At 43.9% G+C, this 21029-nt stretch overlaps 2 protein-coding genes across 4 annotated transcripts in view; one reads left to right on the top strand and one right to left on the bottom strand.

Moving 5' to 3' along the window:
- The first annotated feature begins 1158 nt into the window (after positions 1-1158).
- Positions 1159-15247, top strand: ZNF549 (zinc finger protein 549). The gene is made up of 4 exons (XM_007998323.3): positions 1159-1759; positions 5133-5171; positions 9513-9639; positions 11594-15247. The coding sequence occupies exons 1-4, from the start codon at positions 1727-1729 to the stop codon at positions 13315-13317; spliced, it is 1923 nt and encodes a 640-aa protein (XP_007996514.3). The 5' UTR covers positions 1159-1726; the 3' UTR covers positions 13318-15247.
- ZNF550 (zinc finger protein 550) overlaps positions 9673-21029 on the bottom strand; it is a 28547-nt gene continuing 17190 nt past the window's right edge. For 2 of the 3 annotated variants that reach the window (XM_007998344.3, XM_073015847.1), the window contains exons 5-6: positions 19642-20565; positions 18836-19226 (exon numbers count right to left, since the gene is read on the bottom strand). The gene's annotated coding sequence lies outside the window, so the exon portion shown is untranslated. Of the gene's footprint in view, positions 9761-18835; positions 19227-19641; positions 20566-21029 lie in introns of those variants that run through there. The other variant, XM_073015846.1, reaches the window with a different exon arrangement.

The following is a 21029-nucleotide window of genomic DNA, read 5'->3' as shown; positions in this document are numbered from 1 at the left end:
ACCCAAAGGCCTCCATTATTTGAGGTATCCCTTTGTAGGAAAGGACCAAGCAGTTGCCTTAGGTCAGTTGGTTGAGAATCAGGTCTGTGGGTCTCAACTTCTGTCCAGTGAGCAAAGGGAAGCTGTAAAGACAAAGGAGTGAGGAATTTCCCAGGATCCCAATTACAGTCTGTACAAGGAAGATTTCAACTTTTCAAACTAAATTACCTCGATATCTAGGATGTGTTGATTTCAGTTGAAGTCAGAAGAATAAGTAGGGGAGAAAAAAATAGATGTCTTACCATCACCATGGAGAGTACTTTTCTGTGCTTATCCTATTGCATATTTCCCACTTTAATTGAGCATTGACACTTTATGGATACTTGCCCAAAGGCAGTTCCTGAAAAACTGCATTGGAAATAGCCTCAGTGTCCATCTACAAGAGTCTGGGTGAATGAATGAGAGCAAAACTGCACAACACATCACCACAATTTTAGAGATTAGTAAAGATCTCTGTATATCTGTCCCATCAGTATTGTTTCAGGATTTTCCCAACACCATTGAAAAATTAGGAAACACCTTGAACACAACACAAAATTTGTGATTGTTCCTCGTTGCTTTGTCTGCAGGAAAGAGATGAATGCAGAAAACTGTATCCAGCTAAAATAAGTTTTGTAGGAATATAAAAACTCGTACAAGAACACAATTTGAAAATCTACTGGTAACATCAGTTCACCCAATGGTGTGAGCTAAACCCATCCATATTAGTGTTACACTTTCCATCTGATTTTATGTAATTCTCCTACCACCACTTCACAGTAACTCACAAGCTGCAACCCTTGACTCCCACTTTCACAGGCAAAATTCAGGCTTTTTAAGTAAAGCGCCATATTTATCATATTAGTTATTTATTAAATGTTTTACATGTGTAAAATTGTGTTTTATTATACTTCTATATTTTATCTTTCACAGATGATATTTTGTGTCTCCATAAGTCCTGTGATTTTATTTTGTATTTTGCATAATTCCATGTTTTTCAAGAATGCGTACGTTGCATTATTGCAGAACTGACTTAATGGAGTTTCTCCAGGGTATATTTTGCATTGAAAAATTCACATTCCAGAATTGTGTACATATTTTTTGAAGCAAGTAAAAACATATAAAAGGACAGAGTGCTGATAGACAAAGGGGACAGAACTGATACTTTATACAATTTTGTCAACAGTTTTAATGTACTGAATGCAATATATGTCAACTTTTGTGTTGAGAAATGAAGATCAAATCGTATTCTTTTATCATGTATATGTAATAGGCTTTGCTGATCCTAGTTCGACGGGTTTTTTCCTTTGTCCTCACCCTCTTGGATTGCGTTCTCAGGGCGCTGCGGACTGCGGCGTGGTAGGAACTACACCACCCAGAATACTGTGCGCCGAGCGTGCCGTGGCCTTGGACCAATCGTTGCCCAGGAAAGAGGCACCTGCGTAAGGGCGCAATACGCCGGAATCTTCCGGCGTCTTTCCGGTGGTGGTCATTTTGGCTGGAGGGGAGTGCGTCCGCCGGTAGGCGGTTCCGGCTGGCTGGGTCCGGGCCAGGTAACTGGAGCCGGAAACCGGTGGAGGTGGTGTCCGCCTGCAGAGGAGCTGGCCTGGTCTCGGTCTGAGCGTCGCCCAGCGATTTGCCACCGCACGCCCGCCGGATCCCGGGCTTTACGGCGCGCGTCTCCAGGCCCCGCCCCGCCCAGAGTCCCATGGCAGCGGCAGCGCTTGTGAATAAGCCGCAGGTGAGAGCGGCGTCCTCGGATCCTCACCCGGGTCCTCAAGCCCTGGATTGGGGTCACCTGCGCGGGACTCTGCAGTTCAGGGCCCTTGACAGCGAGGCGTTCTGGGTGGGGTCCTCAGAGCTGACGGGCGGCGAGGTGAAGAAGGGAGAGCGTTGCGTGCCGTGGGAGCTGCACGCTCAGAGCCTGGGAGGTGCGCCAGGGTCGCGAGCATTCGGAAATCTGGGGGCCGACCGGTGTCTGCAGGGAGCAGAGAGAATGAGGAGAAGGCACGGCTGCCATGGCAGCCTGAGCAGCCGGGTTTTAATTCTGAGTCGTTGGGAGCCACGGAGGGTTGTGAACTAAAGGAGAACACGATCTGAGTGAGGGTCTGAAAAAAAATTTCAGAGGCCGTGAGTGGAGAGAACAGACTGTTACAGAGTGATAAGGGTGGACGCAGAGATATTGGTGAGGAGACTGCTGTAGTAGACTCCAGGAGGATTATGGTGGATTCTGGATCAGACGGATGGCTGAAGAGACCTAAGTAATAAGAATCTTGGTAGATCTTAAAGGTAAAGCCAGCAGAATTTTCTGCTGCATCATTTGTGCTTGTGAGCAAAAGTGGGAGTGAAGTATGAACCCAAGTTTTTCTTTTACCTGAACACCTGCAAGAGTTGACAAATCTGGTGGGTGAGCAGGTTTCAGGGAGATAGTGGGAGTTGAATTTTGGACGTGGTGTTTCTAAACTGCCACAGAGTGAAGTTGTTACATGGGCAGCTGGAATCATAAGTAGAAATTTCATGGGAGGAGAGCGACTCAGTGACGTGTGAATGGTGACAGGCTGGGGCCTAGACTCAGGTCAAGCCTTAAATTTAAACGGGAAATCTTAAGGTTTTACTTTGAGATGAAGAGAGGGAGGGCTGAGGCTGGGGAAGTGTGGGTCGGCCTTGCGAGGCTGCCTGCATATAGGAGGGCCAAGGGGTTCCAGAGGTACTTCCAGAGGGAATGTGTAAGGAATACACACTGCATAGGATGGATTTGAGGGTGGGACACTGTGTAGAGTCACCATTCAGAAGACTGGGTGAGCTGTTCACTCTGTGTGGAGCCAGAAAAAGATCAGCCAGACTAGCGGAGCAGCCCAAGCCCAGCAAGAGCAGCTCTCCCAGGAAAATACAAGTTTAGACTGTAGAGATTCAACGGATTAAATTTATGCAAGCAATTAACCGATTAAAATGCCACTAATAAATATGTTTGCTTTTTGTCATGCTTTCCTGGCACGGAATTCCTAAAATCCTTGTAATTTCCTCAGTGAAAAGTGTCTTGTGATAAGTCATGTACCACATAACAGTGTTGACCACATCAATGACGATGGTCTCATAAGATTATGATACCATATTTTTACTGTACCTTTTCATTTTCTTTCTTTCTGATCAGGAGGCAAATTGCATTTTCTAAGTTTGTAAATGTTTAAATGCACAAATAATTATCACTGTGTTACAGTTGCTGACAGTATTTAGTAACTTGCTGTACAGGTTTGTAGCCTAGGAACAATAGGCTATACCATTTAGTAGTTGAACAATGAATGTCTGAACAGTAGTTCCCCCGTGTCCTCAGAGGATACTTTTCAAGACCCCCACTGGAGGCTTGAAACTGCAGATAGTACCCAACATATATATACTATGTTTTTTCCTAGACTACATACCTATAATAAAATCCAGTTTATAAATTAGGCACTATAAGAGATGAACAATAAATAACTGGAAATAATATAGAACAATTATACTTTATAAGTTAATAAAAGTTATGTAACTGCAGTTGAGACAATAAAAAACCAAAAATTAAATTATAAAAAACGTTATGTGAATGTGGTATCTCTCTAAATATGTTACTGTACTATTCACCCTTCTTATTTTGAAGAAGGGACTAAACTCGAAAGAGTGAGATTTCCTCATACTACTTAGAATGGTGCACTATTGGCTGGGCGTGGTGGATCACACCTGTTATCCCAGCACTTGGTGGATCACGAGGTCCGGAGATCGAGACCATCCTGGCCAACACGGTGAAACCCCGTCTCTACTAAAACTACAAAAAATTAGCCGGGCATAGTGGCAGGCGCCTGTAGTCCCAGCTACTCGGGAAGCTTAGGCAGGAGAATGGCGTGAACCCAGGAGGCGGAGCATGCAGTGAGCTGAGATCAAGCCACTGCACTCCAGCCTGGGCGACAAAGCGAGACTCCGTCTCAAAAATAAATGAATAAATAAAGAATGGTGCACTATTTAAAACTTGAATTGTTTATTTCTAGAATTTTAATATTTAATATTAAAATTTTAATATTACTATTTTCAGGCTGAAGTTGAAATTTAATACTTATAATTTTCACACTGAAGTTGAATGTGGGTAACTGAAACTGCAAATAGCAAAACAGCTGATAAGGGAAGACTACACTTGAGTTTTATGAGATGGCTTAGGGTGTGCAGACGGGGTGGAGTCAGTCACCAGACAAATCAAGTGATTATAGAATTTGAACTTTAAGTCGTACCTCTGGCCTCCAGGGAGGGGTACAGAGATCTGGAGATTAGGTTATATAAAATCTTTAACAGTGAGTTCTGGAAGCTTCAAGGTTGTGAACACTTGGAAATGCTGGGAGAGTGGCATAAGAGAGCATGGAAGTATTCTGCTTTACCCCCTCTCCCCAGTACCTTGCCATATGCATCTCTTCCATTTGGCTGTTCCTGAGTTACATCCATTATCATAAACTGGTAAACATAAGTAAAGTATTTTCCTGAGTTCTGTAAGTGGTTCTAGCAAATTATTGAACCTAAGGAGAGAGGTCATGGCAGCCCCCAAATTTGTAGCCAAGTGGAGAAAATTACAGTGGTCTGGACATTGGCTTGCAATTGGCGTTTGAAGTGAGGACAGTTTTGTATGACTGAGCCCTTAAACCTGTTGGTTTAGATGCAACTCCCAGGTAGGTAGTGTTAGAATAGGATTGAATTGTAGGACACCTAGTTGGTATCAGAATCAGAGAATGGTGTGGGAAAAGACACTACGTATTTATTGTCAAGGAATCACAGAAGCCTCTAATAATTTGAAAAGATACCACATTCACATAAAGACTTAAATGGCAAGTAAGAAACATCAAAGTTTTAAAAAATGTTTACAGAAATCTTAATGCCATAGTCAGTACTAACTAAATCTTAGCATTGGATACGTATGAATGAGTTTGATGCCTACAATAGCACTACGAGATAGCCACCATTAAGTGTTTCCATTTTATAGATGAAGGCAACCTCAGAGAGGGTAGGTCTTTGTCTAGTGTCACACAGTTGGCAAGAGCAACTTACCTTTGTACATGCCACCGTGAACACCTTTATTCATAGCCTCCTTCTTCCTACAGATTCCCATGGCAACAGAAGAGTTTGTGAAACCATCACAGGTAAGTGGAAGAAGTCCCAGGTCTTCACTGACCCTGTTCCCTAAAGCCATGGTTCTGACCCACAGACCCAGGTGACACTGATGTCCTAGGACTCTTTTTCCTTCGTGTTGGGTCCCTGGGGTCACCTCAGGCCCAGGATGATTAATCAGGGTCAGGAGTTATGCAGAGATGTTCTCATTTCTGCATCCAATAGGATGAAGTGATGAAAGGTTTCCTGGGCATAGGCTCCAGCGTGTCCAAATGCTTAGAGATGAGAATGATATGGGCATATATAGGGAACTGCAAGTCTCCGTGCACTGTGGCCAAAACTCTTACAGTTTGAGCTGTGACAGAATATGAGTTTCCTTTTCCTTCTTTATAATCTCACAGATACATGATTTGTCCTTTTTGTAGATCTTAGCAAACTCAGAGTACGATTGTTTTTTTTCTTGTTAAGAATTCTAGGCCAGGCACAGTGGCTCACGCCTGTAATCCTAGCACTTTGGGAGGCCAAGGTGGATCACGAGGGTGGATCACGAGGTCAGGAGATCGAGACCATCCTGACTAACATGGTGAAACCCTGTCTCTACTAAAAATACAAAAAAAGTCAGCCAGGCGTGGTGGCAGGCGCCTGTAGTCCCAGCTTCTCAGGAGGCTGAGGCAGGAGAATGGCATGAACCCGGGAGGCGGAGCTTGCAGTGAGCCAAGGTGGCACCACTGCACTCCAGCCTGGGCGACAGTGTGAGATTCTGTCTCAAAAATAAAAAAAAACTCCCACCTTTTCACTTACAGGAAGTACTTCACAGGTTGTCTTTTACATATCTGAATGGCTGGTATTATTGCTCTTGTGCTTTGGGGGTATTAAGTAAAATAAAGGGTTACTTGAACACAAGCACTGTGATAATGAGACAGTTGATATGATAACCAAGATGGCCACATAGTGACTAACAGGCAGGTAATGTATTCAGCGTGGATCTACTGGACAAAGGGATGATTCACGTCTTGGGCAGAACAGCATTGGACAGTGTAAGATTTTATCACACTGCTCAGAAAAGCACGTCATTTATAACTTTTGAGTTGTTTTTTTCTGGAATTATCCATGTAATATTTTCGGACCACAGTTGACCACTGGTGAGTGAAACCATGGAAAACAAAATAGTGGCTAAGAGCGGGGACGGCTGTATATGTATTCAGTGCTATAAATTTTATTCTAAGCACTGCTTCCACTGCATCTCACAAATTCTAAGTTGTGTTTTCATTGTCATTTAGTTAAAAATATTTTTAAATTTATCTTGAGTATTTCTTCTTTGTTCCATGCATTAAGTCTTGTTTACATCTCCCGGGTATTTTTGGATTTGCCAGCTTTACTGCTTTCTAGTTGAATTCCATTGTGATCACAGAGCATTGTATTATTTCTATTAAATGTATTAAGAGGTATTTTATGACTGTGTATTGTAAACTGGGGAGTAAGTGCCCTTCGTGGGGTCTCTAGGATCATTCCAGCACTGCCATGGAAATGAAACTCTGAGAGGCGTAAAGGATTTGTTACATTCATAGGTCCTCATAGAGGGTGGCACAGCAAACCATGCATGGAGCCATATGGAAGGAGCTCTCAGGGAGTGGACTCAACCAAGCAGGCAGGGAGCCAACAGGGAGAGCAAGGACCTGTGGGCAGGCGCCTTTCCTAGTGTGTCTGAATGTCATTCAGTCACTGTCAAAGGAGGAAAGAAAGGGGAGGTTGTGACAGGGACCAGTCTTAGCATGCTGGGTATGTGGTCACCGGGGTGGGTTGCTCATAATGTATTGGGGATGTTGAAGCATCAGGAAAATAGGAAGTTTTAAAGATTTAAAAAACAGGCCCAGAATGTGGTCTGTCTCGTTGAATATTCCATGTGAGCTTGAGAACAGCGCATATTCTGTTCTTGTTGGACAAAGTAATCTAAAGATGGTGATTATGTCCTGTTGATTGATGGTGTTGTTGAATTCAGCTAAGTTTATTGGTTTTCTGCCTACTGTATCTGTCAGTAACAGATAGAAGAGAGTGTGGAAGACTTCAATTATGATGGTGGATTGATCTGTTTCTCCTTGAAGATCTGTCAGTTTTTGCCTCATATAGTTTGATGCCCTGTGGTCAGGCATGTATGTGCTAAGGATTCTTACATCTTTTTGGAAACGGCTTCAACCTCCCGAGTAGCTGGGATTACAGGCGCCCGCCACCACGCCCAGCTAATTTTTGTATTTTTAGTAGAGACAGGGTTTCTCCACATTGGCCAGGCTGATCTCGAACTCCTGACCTCAGGTGATCCACCCGCCTCGGCCTCCCAAAGTGCCTGTGATGTTTTCTCGATAGCTAGACATGATGAGCTCAGTAAAAGGAATTGCTGTAAATAGGCCTTTAATAATGTAGCGGTGAGGTGTGTCAGCAGGCAGGGCAAGCATTTTAAGTCCCGCCGTTAGGTCTCTGTTTTAGTGAGCCTGTTCCTCTTGACTGATATTCTCATGTGTTTCTAAATAGTGTTTTGTTATGCTTTTTCTCTCCCCTTATGTGGAAGAGGATTACTAGAGTGGGTTGTAGTTGGTTATTTCCCTTCCCTCAGATAGATTAGGCTCTGATAATAACCTCCGTAGGCTGGACTTTGGTTAACTGTTGTCTCCCAAGGGCAAGCTTTGTTTAGAGGAACACATTGCTATGGCATATTTTAAAATGATTCATTTTCCCCTCTCTGGTGGAAGCACAAGGGGATTTTTTTTTTCCCCCAGTATTCATCATAAGAACTTGGTTAAGTTTCTGGAGGTAAATATTGCAAGATTGTGGGGGCCCCTTATAGTGATAAGTGCCTCTTGAATTTTCAGCTCACAGAATTGTCTACACAGAGCTTCCAGCAATTTATGTATTATAGATTGGGTTTTCTTAACCTGGCACTGGTTTGCATGATGGTTTCCTTTCCTGAGTTTCTGCTCCTGTGAGCCTTGATTCCCCTGTATTCCCTTGTTTATCTCTCCAATCTTGGGGGCAGTGGTGTGTCCTGTGCCCTTATCTTTCCTGTGTGGATCCTAGAAGAACTGTCCATTTTTTAGTCTGTTTAACTCTTTACTTGCTATTGTGATAGAGTGGCCACTTCCAAGCTCCTTACATGCAGAATCGGAAACCAGAGTCCAGGAGTTAGGCCTTCACAATGTGGAGTCTCATGTTGGGACTTCTTGGTGGTGGTGTCAGGTGCACAGCAAGAGACAGACACGTGGAGTTCAGGGAAGGGATCCAAGTGAAAGCTATCCATCAGCCAGTGGCTGGCCTGTGGACCATGGCAAATTTAAGAGGAACACTCTTCAGGTCATAGTGGCAATTCCATCAGTGAGGAAGGATGTAGAGCGTATTCTCTAACGACTGGGTCTCTTGCATGGTCACCTAGAGGTGGGAACCATCACTAAGACCGATAAAGAAGAGTAGTAACCATGGATGTGTGGGGGTAGGATGAAACGGGTGTCCAGCTGCTGGCACAGTCTTTAAATGGGGAATGGTTAAGAGATTCATTCAGAGGCAAAGCAGTACTGGAGGTCAAATGACACCAAGGCCAGGGCTGGTGCTTTTTCTCCCTTCTGCTGGCTCAGACTTTTGTTGGTAACTCTTGGTGGGGCCTGAGTAGTTTCAGACAGGGGGACAGATTAGGTTAAGAGCAAATGAGATTGACTGGGAGACTCATTCAGCCTGTGGTGGGAGCAGCTGGGGACCAGGCTTTGACTGAGTATAGGTGGAGAGAGGAAAGATGTGACGGGTGTGGGGGCAGCACAGACAACACTGAGGAGGAAGTGGACTTCGGCAGCATGAGCTCACACAAGGTCTGAGTGGCTGAAATTGGAACAAAGAGCCAGGCCAGATGGGGAAGTCTTCATAACAGTCCTGAGACTGCCTCTGGCTTGGGTCTAACAAAGATGTGTGGTGGTGCTGGATCCGTGTTGCATTTAGCAAGTGCTGCCTGGGCCCCTTGAGCAGAGTGGCATGTGGAGAAGCCAGTGAAGTGCCAGCATCATGGATGCTGAGGGTGGTGGAGTTCAAGGTGTAGCAGCCATGATCTGGAGATGTGTTCCCATGAATGGTGTGCAACTGGGAGGGAGTATGGCTGTACTCAGGATCCTTGTACTGGCACTTTAAGCCAAGACAGTAAGCACAGGTTTCAGTATATCTGGGTCTCCAGCGAGATGAACCAGCAGGAGCATGGATAAGATTCCATGATGTAAGGCCCAGAGGGAGATACTATAAGGACCTGGTATCTCCTCTGAGTTGGAGAACTAGGGAGGAGGGAGATTTACTGGGATTCCTGGGGATTGAGTCTGCTCATGATCTCACCTGCCCCCATCATGCAGGGCCATGTGACCTTTGAGGATATTGCTGTGTACTTCTCCCAGGAGGAGTGGGGCCTCCTTGATGAAGCTCAGAGGTGCCTGTATCATGATGTGATGCTGGAGAACTTTTCGCTTGTGGCCTCAGTGGGTAAGATCTCTTAAAACCACACCATCGACCTCTGTTGGACTTTGCTCTTCCCCTTTTTCCAGGAGTTTCCTGTCTTTCCCAGAGTTGGACATGGGCCCTGCTTCTTTCCTTGGTTCTTGACCTGTGGAAGACATAGGCGCTGTGGTTGCCAGGCCTGGGTTTTTTTCTGCCCCAACATCTACTGTCCTGAAGCCTTTTAGTTAAGAGTTTGGGCTCTTGTAACTTGCCCAACCGATACCACTTGGTTTTGCCACTCCTTGCTAAGGTTCACTTCTGTGGTGGACCTGTGTTACAGGTTCTCCCCCTGCCTTTAGTAGACATGTCTTTGGACCTGCCTTTCTCAGGAATTATAGGTACTTACATGGTTGCTATTTGTAGGGAACCCTAGACTATGACAGCAACACCCACTCCCAAGGGTTTTTTTGTAAAAAGTTTCCCTCCTGTAGTCTGTCATGGGTTGGGGCACTCTGGGCCAGTGTCGTTGATCCGCCTCCCTGTTTTTCCCTTAGGATTGCTTCTGCCTTCCAGGACTGAGATAGTCTCCTGACTTAAGCTGGGGACAGGGGAAAGGCCTGTGTTCCTGAAAGGGTAGTGAAGTCTTTAGCCATAGCAAGGGGGGTTAACGAGGTTTGGGACCTGTGACTAGGAGCAGTGGGAGGTCATGATTTCAGGGCTGAACTCAAATCATACCAGGCAGATGTCCTATGTTCCCCACTATTTTGGTGCCAGGGCTCATGGCCATACCTCATTTTTCTCTTTTCTCTGCCTGCTTGACAATTTGCCTGCTTGTCGTTTCTACAGTGATTGTCTCCTACCTCTGTTCTCCACATCTCTCCAGTTCCTATTCTGCAGTGTTCTCCAACATTAGCCTATACCTAATGTATTTAATATTATGAGCTGTGCAGATACAGATGTTCCTCAGCTCATGATGGGGTTATATCCTGGTAAACCCATTGTGAGTTGAGAATACCATAAGTCAGAAATGCATTTAATACACCCAACTTATTAGACATCCCAGCTTAGCAACACAGTAGAGTATCAGTTGTTCAGCCTTGTGATTGCATGGCTTACTGAGAGCTGCAGCTTGCTACCACTGCATCACAAGGGTATATACACACTGCCTATCACTAGCCTGGGAAAAGTTCAAAATTTAAAGTATGGTTTCTACTGAATGCACGTCACTTTTGTATCATCATAAAGTGGAAAAATCATAAGTTCAACCATTGTAAATCAAAGACTATCTACTTAAGCTCTCAAACATCAGCTATCCAGTTGTAATTGCATTTTCCTGGGGTGACACACATTCTATGCAGGTCTCCCCTGTCTCCATCAGACAACGTCCTATTGAACACCATTGACAGAGAAGGGAGTTGTATGCCCCCTGCCTCTCTTCCCACCACAGTACCCGATTCCTTGTTCTCCTGCTGGTTATGGGTCTTCCCCTACATGGTAACCTTCAGAGCCCTTATACTACAAGTATTATGTTCCTTGACCTGACTCCAGCTCCCTTGTCCTGAAAACAAACCCATAGCCTGGGTGCGATGGCTCATGCCTATAATCCTAGCACTTGGGGTAGCTGAGTTGGGAGGATCACTTGAGGTGAGGAATTTGAGACCAGCCTTGGCAACATAATGAGATCCCTGTCTCCACAAAAAATTCTGAAAAATTAGCCAGGCATGGTGGTATATGCCTGTAGTCCCAACTACTTGGGAGGCTGAGGTGGGAGTGTCACTGGAGCTTGGAAGGTCAAGGCTGCAGTGAGATGTGACTGCAATTGCACTCCCATCTGGGTGACAGAGCAAGACTCTATCTCAAAAAAAAAACAAAACAAAACAACAACAACAAAAAACAAAACGTGGACTCATCCGTCCCTGTGTTCCATAGGTATTTGTAATGGAGCTGTTCCCTTCCACCAAAGTCTGCATATACTTCACTTGCATTTTTATGCTTTTAGGGTGTTTACATGGAATAGAGACTGAGGAGGCCCCTTCTGAGCACACTATTTCTGCACAAGGAGTGTCACAGGCCAGGACTCCAAAGCCAGGTCCTTCCATCCCAAACGCTCATTCTTGTGAGATGTGTATCTTGGTCATGAAAGACATTTTGTACCTCACTGAGCACCAGGGAACACTTCCCTGGCAGAAACCTTATACTTCTGCGGCCAGTGGGAAATGGTTTTCATTTGGTTCTAACCTGCAACTGCACCAGAACCAGGACAGCGGAGAGAAACACATCAGAAAGGAGGAGAGCAGTGCCTTGCTTCTGAATAGCTGCAAAATTCCTCTGTCAGGCAGTCTCTTCCCATGCAAAGATATTGAGAAGGATTTTCCAACCATCCTGGGCCTTCTTCAACACCAGACCACCCACAGCAGAGAAGAGTATGCACAAAGAAGCAGGGAGACCTTTCAACAAAGACGTTACAAATGTGAGCAAGTTTTCAATGAGAAAGTTCATGTTACTGAACATCAGAGAGTCCACACTGGAGAAAAAGCTTATAAGCGTAGGGAATATGGGAAATCCTTGAACTCTAAATATTCATTTGTTGAACACCAGAGAACCCATAATGCAGAAAAGCCTTATGTGTGCAGTATATGTGGGAAATCATTCCTCCATAAACAAACACTCGTTGGGCACCAGCAGAGAATTCACACTAGAGAAAGGTCTTATGTGTGCATCGAATGTGGGAAATCCTTGAGCTCCAAATACTCACTTGTGGAACACCAGAGAACCCATAATGGAGAAAAGCCTTATGTGTGCAACGTATGTGGGAAATCATTCCGCCACAAACAAACATTTGTTGGGCACCAGCAGAGAATCCATACTGGAGAGAGGCCTTATGTATGTATTGAATGTGGGAAATCTTTTATTCATTCCTATGACCGCATTCGACACCAGAGAGTTCACACTGGAGAAAGGGCTTATCAGTGCAGTGAATGTGGGAAATCCTTCATATACAAACAGTCACTTCTTGATCACCAGAGAATCCACACGGGAGAAAGGCCTTATGAGTGCAAAGAGTGTGGGAAAGCATTCATTCACAAAAAAAGACTTCTTGAGCACCAGAGAATTCATACTGGAGAAAAGCCTTATGTGTGCATCATATGTGGGAAATCATTTATCCGCTCATCTGACTACATGCGACACCAGAGAATTCACACTGGAGAAAGGGCTTATGAATGCAGTGACTGTGGGAAAGCCTTCATCTCCAAACAAACACTTCTTAAGCATCACAAAATCCACACTAGAGAAAGGCCTTATGAATGCAGTGAATGTGGGAAAGGCTTCTACCTTGAGGTTAAACTTCTTCAGCACCAAAGAATCCATACTAGAGAACAACTTTATGATTGCAATGAATGTGGAAAAGTCTTTAGCCACCAAAAAAGACTTCTTGAGCACCAGAAAGTTCACACTGGAGAAAAGCCCTGTGAGTGCAGTGAATGTGGGAAATGCTTTAGACACCGCACCAGCCTCATTCAACACCAGAAAGTTCACAGTGGAGAGAGGCCTTATAACTGCACTGCATGTGAGAAGGCCTTTATCTATAAAAACAAACTTGTTGAGCATCAGCGAATCCACACTGGAGAAAAGCCGTATGAATGTGGTAAATGTGGGAAAGCCTTCAACAAAAGATATTCCCTTGTCAGGCACCAGAAAGTACATACAACAGAAGAGCCCTAGCAATTGTTGACATGTGCCATTGTCTTATTCACCATAACACACCAGAGAGCCGACTTTTCAAGGGATCCGACAGAAATTAAACCTCATATATCTGTGTATCAGTAGTTGAAAGATTCACTACAAGGTCCAAGTACTTGGGAAACTTTCCAGAGATTATTACTTGTACTTTCTAATCTGCCCAGTGTTACAACAGACACTACCATGTGGCATATCCTCACATTTTTCATCAGTCACTCACATGTGCTCAAGGAATGCAGACCACTGTGCTCGCCAAATTCTGAAAGGAGTAATATAATAAAAGCCTATTGAGGGTTCTCTTCCATTTTGCTGAACTGTTCAAGGCATAGACAAAACCCAAATTTGACGAAGAGCAATCTGGATTATTGTAGCCCATGGAGGTTTACCTTCTTCATAGGTTTTTTTTTTTTTATGTGATTGCCATAGTGGGATATTCCCTCCCCCACATTACCCAAGAGGGACATGGGGTGTCTCACCATGTGCTGATGTATATGTTCTGCCAATGTGAAGAGTGAACAGCTCCAACTTTATGTGCCCCTAGGGACATAGTATGAGCTCAGAAAATAGTTTAGTCCTATTTGTCTTAATTTTTATTGGTTTCCAAGGTCTCCTAGGAAAGAGCAGAGCTGTGTGGTCCTAATCATGGTGTCGATTTTATGCCAGATTTATTTGTAGCTCCAGAGGTCTCCCTGAGAAGAGGCATTTGTGACAAACTCAAGTGCTGGGGTCTGCATGAATTGTTTATTTGCAGTGATGCTCCATATTTCCTAGCACTGTTCATGGCATCTTATTTCCCAGGTCCTTCATTGTAGTCATGGGCACTGAAGGACAGAATTGGTAGGCAGGTCACTGGTTGTAAGACCTACTGGGGCCAGGTAAGAACAGTAATTGGCCCAGACAGGTAGGTGTAATAAACAGAGAGTGGAAAATATTGTAGCCAAGAAGAGTGGATGTGTCCCATCCAACGGTGCATCCAAAACTGTCTATGTTACTATGGCTTCATGGTTTGGGAGTATATAGAAATTCTCAGGACCTCAGACCTTTGATTCTCCTTTGGCAGCACACATCGTCAGCATAAGTCATCTAAAGGTTTTGTGGACTCCCATAACTTCTGTACTGTGTTTGAGATGATTGCTGCATGAGCAGGAAAGCAGGATTTGAGAGAACATACACCTTGCCTTCCAGATATGTGGTTTTTGTGATTCACCCAGATCTGTTATGCCAGTTAGAAATTACCTTTATTACTTCCCATTTATTGCCACTGCTGAGAAGGCTGTCCTTCCTAACTTGTGAGGAGATGAATCCTTAATAAGTAAATATTGTGTTACCCTATAGTCTGGTTTTCCAAAAGGAGAGGTAGATGCATATTTTTGTGTGGAACCATTTATCTTAAAACATTGAGGTGCAGTTTTTATACACAAAACCTTCTTTTTAAGAATTGTTTGTATGGTTTATTGCCTAATTAATGGGTTTTGATATTCATGTAATCTCAGTAAGTATCTTGTCTTAGAAATATGTGTGTATAGGCCGGGTGCAGTGGCTCACGCCTGGGAGGCCAAGGCAGGTAGATCACCCGAGGTCAGGAGTTCGAGACCAGCCTGGCCAACATAGTGAACTCCAGTCTCTACTAAAAATACAAAAATAGCCGGGCGTGGTGGTGTGGATCTCTAATCCCAGCTATGCAGGAGGCTGAGGCAGGAGAATCACTTGAACCTGGAAGGTGGAGGTTGCAGTGAGCCGAGGTCATGCCATTGCACTCCAGCCTGGGTGACAGAGTGACATTTTGTCTCAAAAAAAAAAAAAAAAACAAAAAAACCAGAAATATGTGTATATATTCTATTTTGCGTCTTTTCATTCACCTTACTTCATTCAGTCTTCCAAATAAAATGTTCTTAATTTTGATGAAGTCTAATTTGTCTGTGTGTTCTTTTACTATTATTTTGGTGCTATTTAAAAAAATGCATTCCTCGGCTGGGCGTGGTGGCTCACGCCTGTAATCATAGCACTTTGGGAAGCCAAGGTGGGTGAGATCACCTGAGGTCAGGAGTTTGAGACCAGCCTGGCCAATGTGGCAAAACCCCATCTCTACTAAAAATACAAAAAGTAGCTGGGCATGGTGGTGGGTGCCTGTAGTCCCAGCTACTCAGGAGGCTTAGGTGGGAGGATTGCTTGAACCTGGGAGGCGGAGGCTGCAGTGAGCTGAGATCTTGCCACTACATTCCAGCCTGGGTGACACAGCAGGACTCCCATCTTGGGAAAAAAATAAATAAATAAAAATAAAAAAGTGTAATTATAGAAACCTTGGAAAGATTGTTATTTAACTGATATTACATAAGGTATTTATTTTGTAAATTAGTTGCAATATTAGAATTTCTATGTCAGTCTAGAGTATTTATTTCTCTGCTGTTACTGTGACCTTAACACATTGAAAGAGTTCTTATTTTGCTTTGCCATCCCGTACGCATACTTAATTTTTGTTATTTTCCCAAATTCCAATTATCTTTACAAGATCATTTTCTTTGTGTGTTTTTTTTTTTTTTTTTTTTGAGACGGAGTCTCGCTCTGTCGCCCAGGCTGGAGTGCAGTGGCCGGATCTCAGCTCACTGCAAGCTCCGCCTCCCGGGTTCATGCCATTCTCCTGCCTCAGCCTCCCGAGTAGCTGGGACTACAGGCGCCCGCCACCTCGCCCGGCTAGTTTTTTTGTAGTTTTAGTAGAGACGGGGTTTCACCGTGTTAGCCAGGATGGTCTCGATCTTCTGACCTCGTGATCCGCCCGTCTCGGCCTCCCAAAGTGCTGGGATTACAGGCTTGAGCCACCGCGCCCGGCCCATTTTCTTTGTTTTTTAAAAGAGCTAACCAGACAAGAAAATTTGCCCTTGTTATTCCCACTTATACAGCTTGTCTGCCAAACGCTTTATGCCATTATTCTCATCAGTCTCATTCTCAGGGGTTTCTCTGAGCAAATCCATACAGAAGTGGAACTATGTGACACTTCCTGCTCCATTCTCATGCTTCATCTTTAATAGGTAAATTTACCATTTTAAATAGTTTTAAAATTATCTTCACTATGTGTACTTTGGATTTAATCCTACTAATAATTAAGAGGCTCTAAGAATCAATGGATTTAATCCTACTAATGATTAAGATACTCTAAGAATCAATGTAAAACTAATTTTAAAGCCAGTAGCATAATTTTGTGAGTTATGCCTGAGTATTCAAAAATCCTAACAAGTCAAAAATATTAATATATTTAATCTTTCCATTTAAATACTTCCATTCCATAAACTTCAGAACCAAAGTTAGATACTAACAAGAGACTGTAGATAAGTAGTGTCAGTAGTATCCAGGGACTAGCCCATATACTTGAAAATCTTATTAATCATCAATAAAGTACCCCGCCATAAACAAATACACAATAAAAAGTTAAGATACAAATAAAGACAGGCCAGTATATGAGTAGACCATTGACAGAAGAGGAAAAACAAAAGGGAATAAAAGGATATGAATTAATGCTCAAACGTATTTCAATCTGAGAAACAGCAGATAATACTGTATATCACTTTAAACTTCTAAAGAAAGAAAAACTGGAAAGCTGGGTAATTCTAAATATTGTCTGGGACACAGTGATACAGAAACACTTCTGTCCATCTTATGGGAGAGGAAAGGGCAACCTATAACATAATTCCAGTTACATACTAGATCACCATATGACCTAGCTATTCAGCTCCAAGGTACATTTTTCTTTTTTTTTTTTTTTTTTTTGAGACGGAGTCTTGCTCTGTAGCCCGGGCTGGACTGCAGTGGCCGGATCTCAGCTCACTGCAAGCTCCGCCTCCCGGGTTTACGCCATTCTCCTGCCTCAGCCTCCGGAGTAGCTGGGACTACAGGCGCCCGCCACCTCGCCCGGCTAGTTTTTTTTTTTTGTGTATTTTTAGTAGAGACGGGGTTTCACCGTGTTAGCCAGGATGGTCTCGATCTCCTGACCTCGTGATCCGCCCGTCTCGGCCTCCCAAAGTGCTGGGATTACAGGCTTGAGCCACCGCGCCCGGCCTAAGGTACATTTTTCATGTATGTCCATAAGTTTATTTAGAACATAACACTGATGACCTTATTTTTAAGGTTGAATTAAGCTAGTGGTAATATATTTCATAGCAGGAGAATGGAGGAAGTACATGTCCATAATCACAAGATTTGAATAAAGGATGAAAGCTTCATGATGTAAAACATTACATGGCAGTTAAAAACCATTGGCTAGGCCGGGCGCGGTGGCTCACGCCTGTAATCCCAGCACTTTGGGAGGCTGAGACGGGCGGATCACGAGGTCAGGAGATCGAGACCATCCTGGCTAACATGGTGAAACCCCGTCTCTACTAAAAAATACCAAAAACTAGCTGGGCGAGGTGGCGGGCGCCTGTAGTCCCAGCTACTCGGGAGGCTGAGGCAGGAGAATGGCGTGAACCCGGGAGGTGGAGCTTGCAGTGAGCTGAGATTCGGCCACTGCACTCCAGCCCGGGCGACAGAGCGAGACTCCGTCTCAAAAAAAATAAATAAATAAAAATAAACCATTGGCTAGAGGTAAGCCCATGAAATACAGGATAGACTATATTTTGTTGTATTTTGAGTGAAAAAGATAGATAAAAAGAATTGTGAGATCTACAATTCAATAAAACATGATAATTTAAAAATAATACCAGCCGGGCACGGTGGCTCACGCCTGTAATCCCAACACTTTGGGAGGCTGAGGCGGGCAGATCACGAGGTCAGGAGATCGAGATCATCCTGGCTAACACGGTAAAACCCCGTCTGTACTAAAAATACAAAAAATTAGCCGGGCGTGGTGGCGGGCGCCTGTAGTCCCAGCTACTCGGGAGGCTGAGGCAGGAGAATGGCGTGAACCCGGGAGGCGGAGGTTGCAGTGAGCCAAGATCATGCCACTGCACTCCAGCCTGGGCAACAGAGCAAGACTCCGTCTCAAAAAAATAATAATTTAACACCACAAAACTCCAAACCAAAGAAAAAACCCCAAACAACCCAGACACTTCTTACTAGAACACGTTCCATGCTTTTCTCTCGGTTTCTGGTAGCCCCATGTGTTCCTTGACTTGACGATGTTCTTCCTGTGTCTTCACATTGTCTTCCCTCTGTACATCTGCCTCTGTGACCAAAGTTCCCTTTTTTTTTTTTTTTTTTTTTTTTGAGATGGAGTCTGTCGCCCAGGCTGGATGGAGTGCAGTGGCATGATCTCGGCTCACTGCAACCTCCGCCTCCCGGGTTCAAGTGATTCTCATGCCTCAGCCTCCTGTGTAGCTGGGACTACAAGCGCCTGCCACCACGTCCAGCTAATTTTTTGTATTTTTAGTAGAGATGGGGTTTCACCCTGTTAGCCAGGATGGTCTCAATCCCCTGATCTCGTGATCCAGCCGCCTCGGCCTCCCAAAGTGCTGGGATTACAGGCGTGAGCCACCCCACCATGCCCAAATTTCCCATTTTTGTAAGGACACAGTTATATTCAATTAGGAACTAACCTAATGGATTAATTAACATGATTACCTGAGGTTCTGAGGGTAACGACTCCAACATCTTTTTTGGAGACACAAACACTTAACATTGCCCTATGAATTTCTGCAGTTCTTTCAAAGGCAGAGTGAATAGTAATCACAGCAATTTCAAGATAAACAGGCTTCCATTGTGAGATGGCTTGTTTAAAGAAACTATTAATTCTCTATACTCTTCTGATCACTCTGTTGTTCACATTCATTTTAGACTTTCTCTTCCAAATCACTTCTGGTGCTTTCCTTCCTGCTTTCATTTCCTTCAGTGTTCTAGTTCTGTTATGTTTTTATTCCATCAGCAATTTCTTAAATTTCTCTTTTCAACCTTAAGTGGTTTTTCTGAAATTATAAAATTTACTGTGAACATTTCAAACATTTCCACGTGTGCATGAAGTTAAAGTGAATGTTCACTCTGACACTCCCCTCTGCCCCATCCCTTCCCTCCCTCTACACCCAAGGAGCAAATATCATTTAACTGGGTGAAAATCCTTCCAGACACATTTTTTGTCTGCTTACAAACATTAAGATTTCTAAGTCGTCTTTGCATGACTGACTTGCCAAGTGAATTCACTGTCCACATTTCCTCTGTGAGACTAACTGAAGTGCACCAACTGTGAATGGTCATAACTAGTCCCACCCCCACAATCATTTCTCACAGATTAAACACCATAAGAGCATAGTGCTTTTTATCTAATTTGTTCATTAAATGTAACAAAGTTACAATAACAAACATGAACAAGAAAACATGTTTTACCTTTACCTCCGCCGGGCACAGTGGCTCACGCCTGTAATCCCAGCACTTTGGGAGACTGAGGCGGGTGGACTACCTGAGGTCAGGAATTCAAGACCAGTCTGGCCAACATGGTGAAACCCCGTCTCTACTAAAAATTCAAAACTCTTAGCCGGGCGTGGTGGTGGGCGCCTATAATCACAGATACTCAGGAGGCTGAGGCAGGAGAATCCCTTGAACTCGGGAGGCAGCAGTTGCCGTGAGCTGAGATGGCACCACTGCACTCCAGCCTGGGCAACAAAACTCTGTCTCAAAAAAAAAAAAAAAAAAAATTTTTTTTACCTCAATCATAAACTGAGTATTTGTGGAAAACATACAGAAGTTCATAAGTTTTACTGACTTAAAAATGGGTGCTAAACAAGTTTACGTCAATATATTGCACCTGTTCTCATGTGTTTTTCCTATACTAGACAGTAAGTTCCTTCCCTGCTCAAGGGTAGGACCCATAGCCCAGCCATCCACTGCATCCTACTCTTCCAAATATGAACACAACAGTGAGTGGCCATGGAGCTAAATGACAGGTGTCTCATGAGATTCTTGCCTATCACAGCAGCAAGTTCATAGTAGATCCTTTTACCAAACACTGTAAGACTGTACAGAAAGAGTTGAAAGCTAAGAAAAACCCCAGGCTGTCCTTTATCCCATGGAAAACATCACTCCTGCTTTGGGACAAACTGGGGCCTAGGTCCTCAGGCCTGGAAAGAACCCTTTGATGACAGCCAATATGTTTCTAGAGGGATTTCTCCAACTCTCTTGAACCCAGGGCCTTAGGTACAAGTACAGCCACAGCTACAATACATGCAGCCTTCCAGAGAGAGGGTGCAGGAGGGTGGTGGTCCTCAAGAGTCAACTCTCCTTCCCAGAGGAAAGGAAACTGTGCACTCTGTCCTGAAAAAACAAAAACAGAGAACTCTTCACTCACCAAGAATTGTATTTATAGTATGTGCAAAAGGACCACAGTAAAAGGTACATGCCCACTATGAAAACATGAAATACATATGCAGTGCTTTAAAAGTTTGTGAGGAAAGCTCAAAGTGAGAAAATAATTTTCTGTTTTTCACACAATACATGTTTTAACCTAACATTGTCTCATGTAGCTTGAAAACTAAAAGAAAATCTCACAAAAGGAATTTCAAATTACCATATTCAGGCTAAGTGCTCACACCTGTAATCCCAGGATTCTGGGAGGCTGAGGTAGGTGGATCACCTGAGGTCAGGAGTTTGAGACCAGCCTGGGCAACAGGGCAAAACCCTGTCTCTACTAAAAATACAAAACTTAGCTGGGGCACGGTGGTACATGCCTGTAATCCCAGCTTCTCGGGAGGCTGAGACAGGAGAATTGCTTGAACCCG

Source organism: Chlorocebus sabaeus, chromosome 6, assembly GCF_047675955.1.
Source record: "Chlorocebus sabaeus isolate Y175 chromosome 6, mChlSab1.0.hap1, whole genome shotgun sequence".
Lineage (NCBI taxonomy): Eukaryota > Metazoa > Chordata > Mammalia > Primates > Cercopithecidae > Chlorocebus > Chlorocebus sabaeus.
The sequence above is the reverse complement of the archived record's forward strand: the minus strand, read 5'-3'. Positions and strand labels throughout refer to the sequence as shown.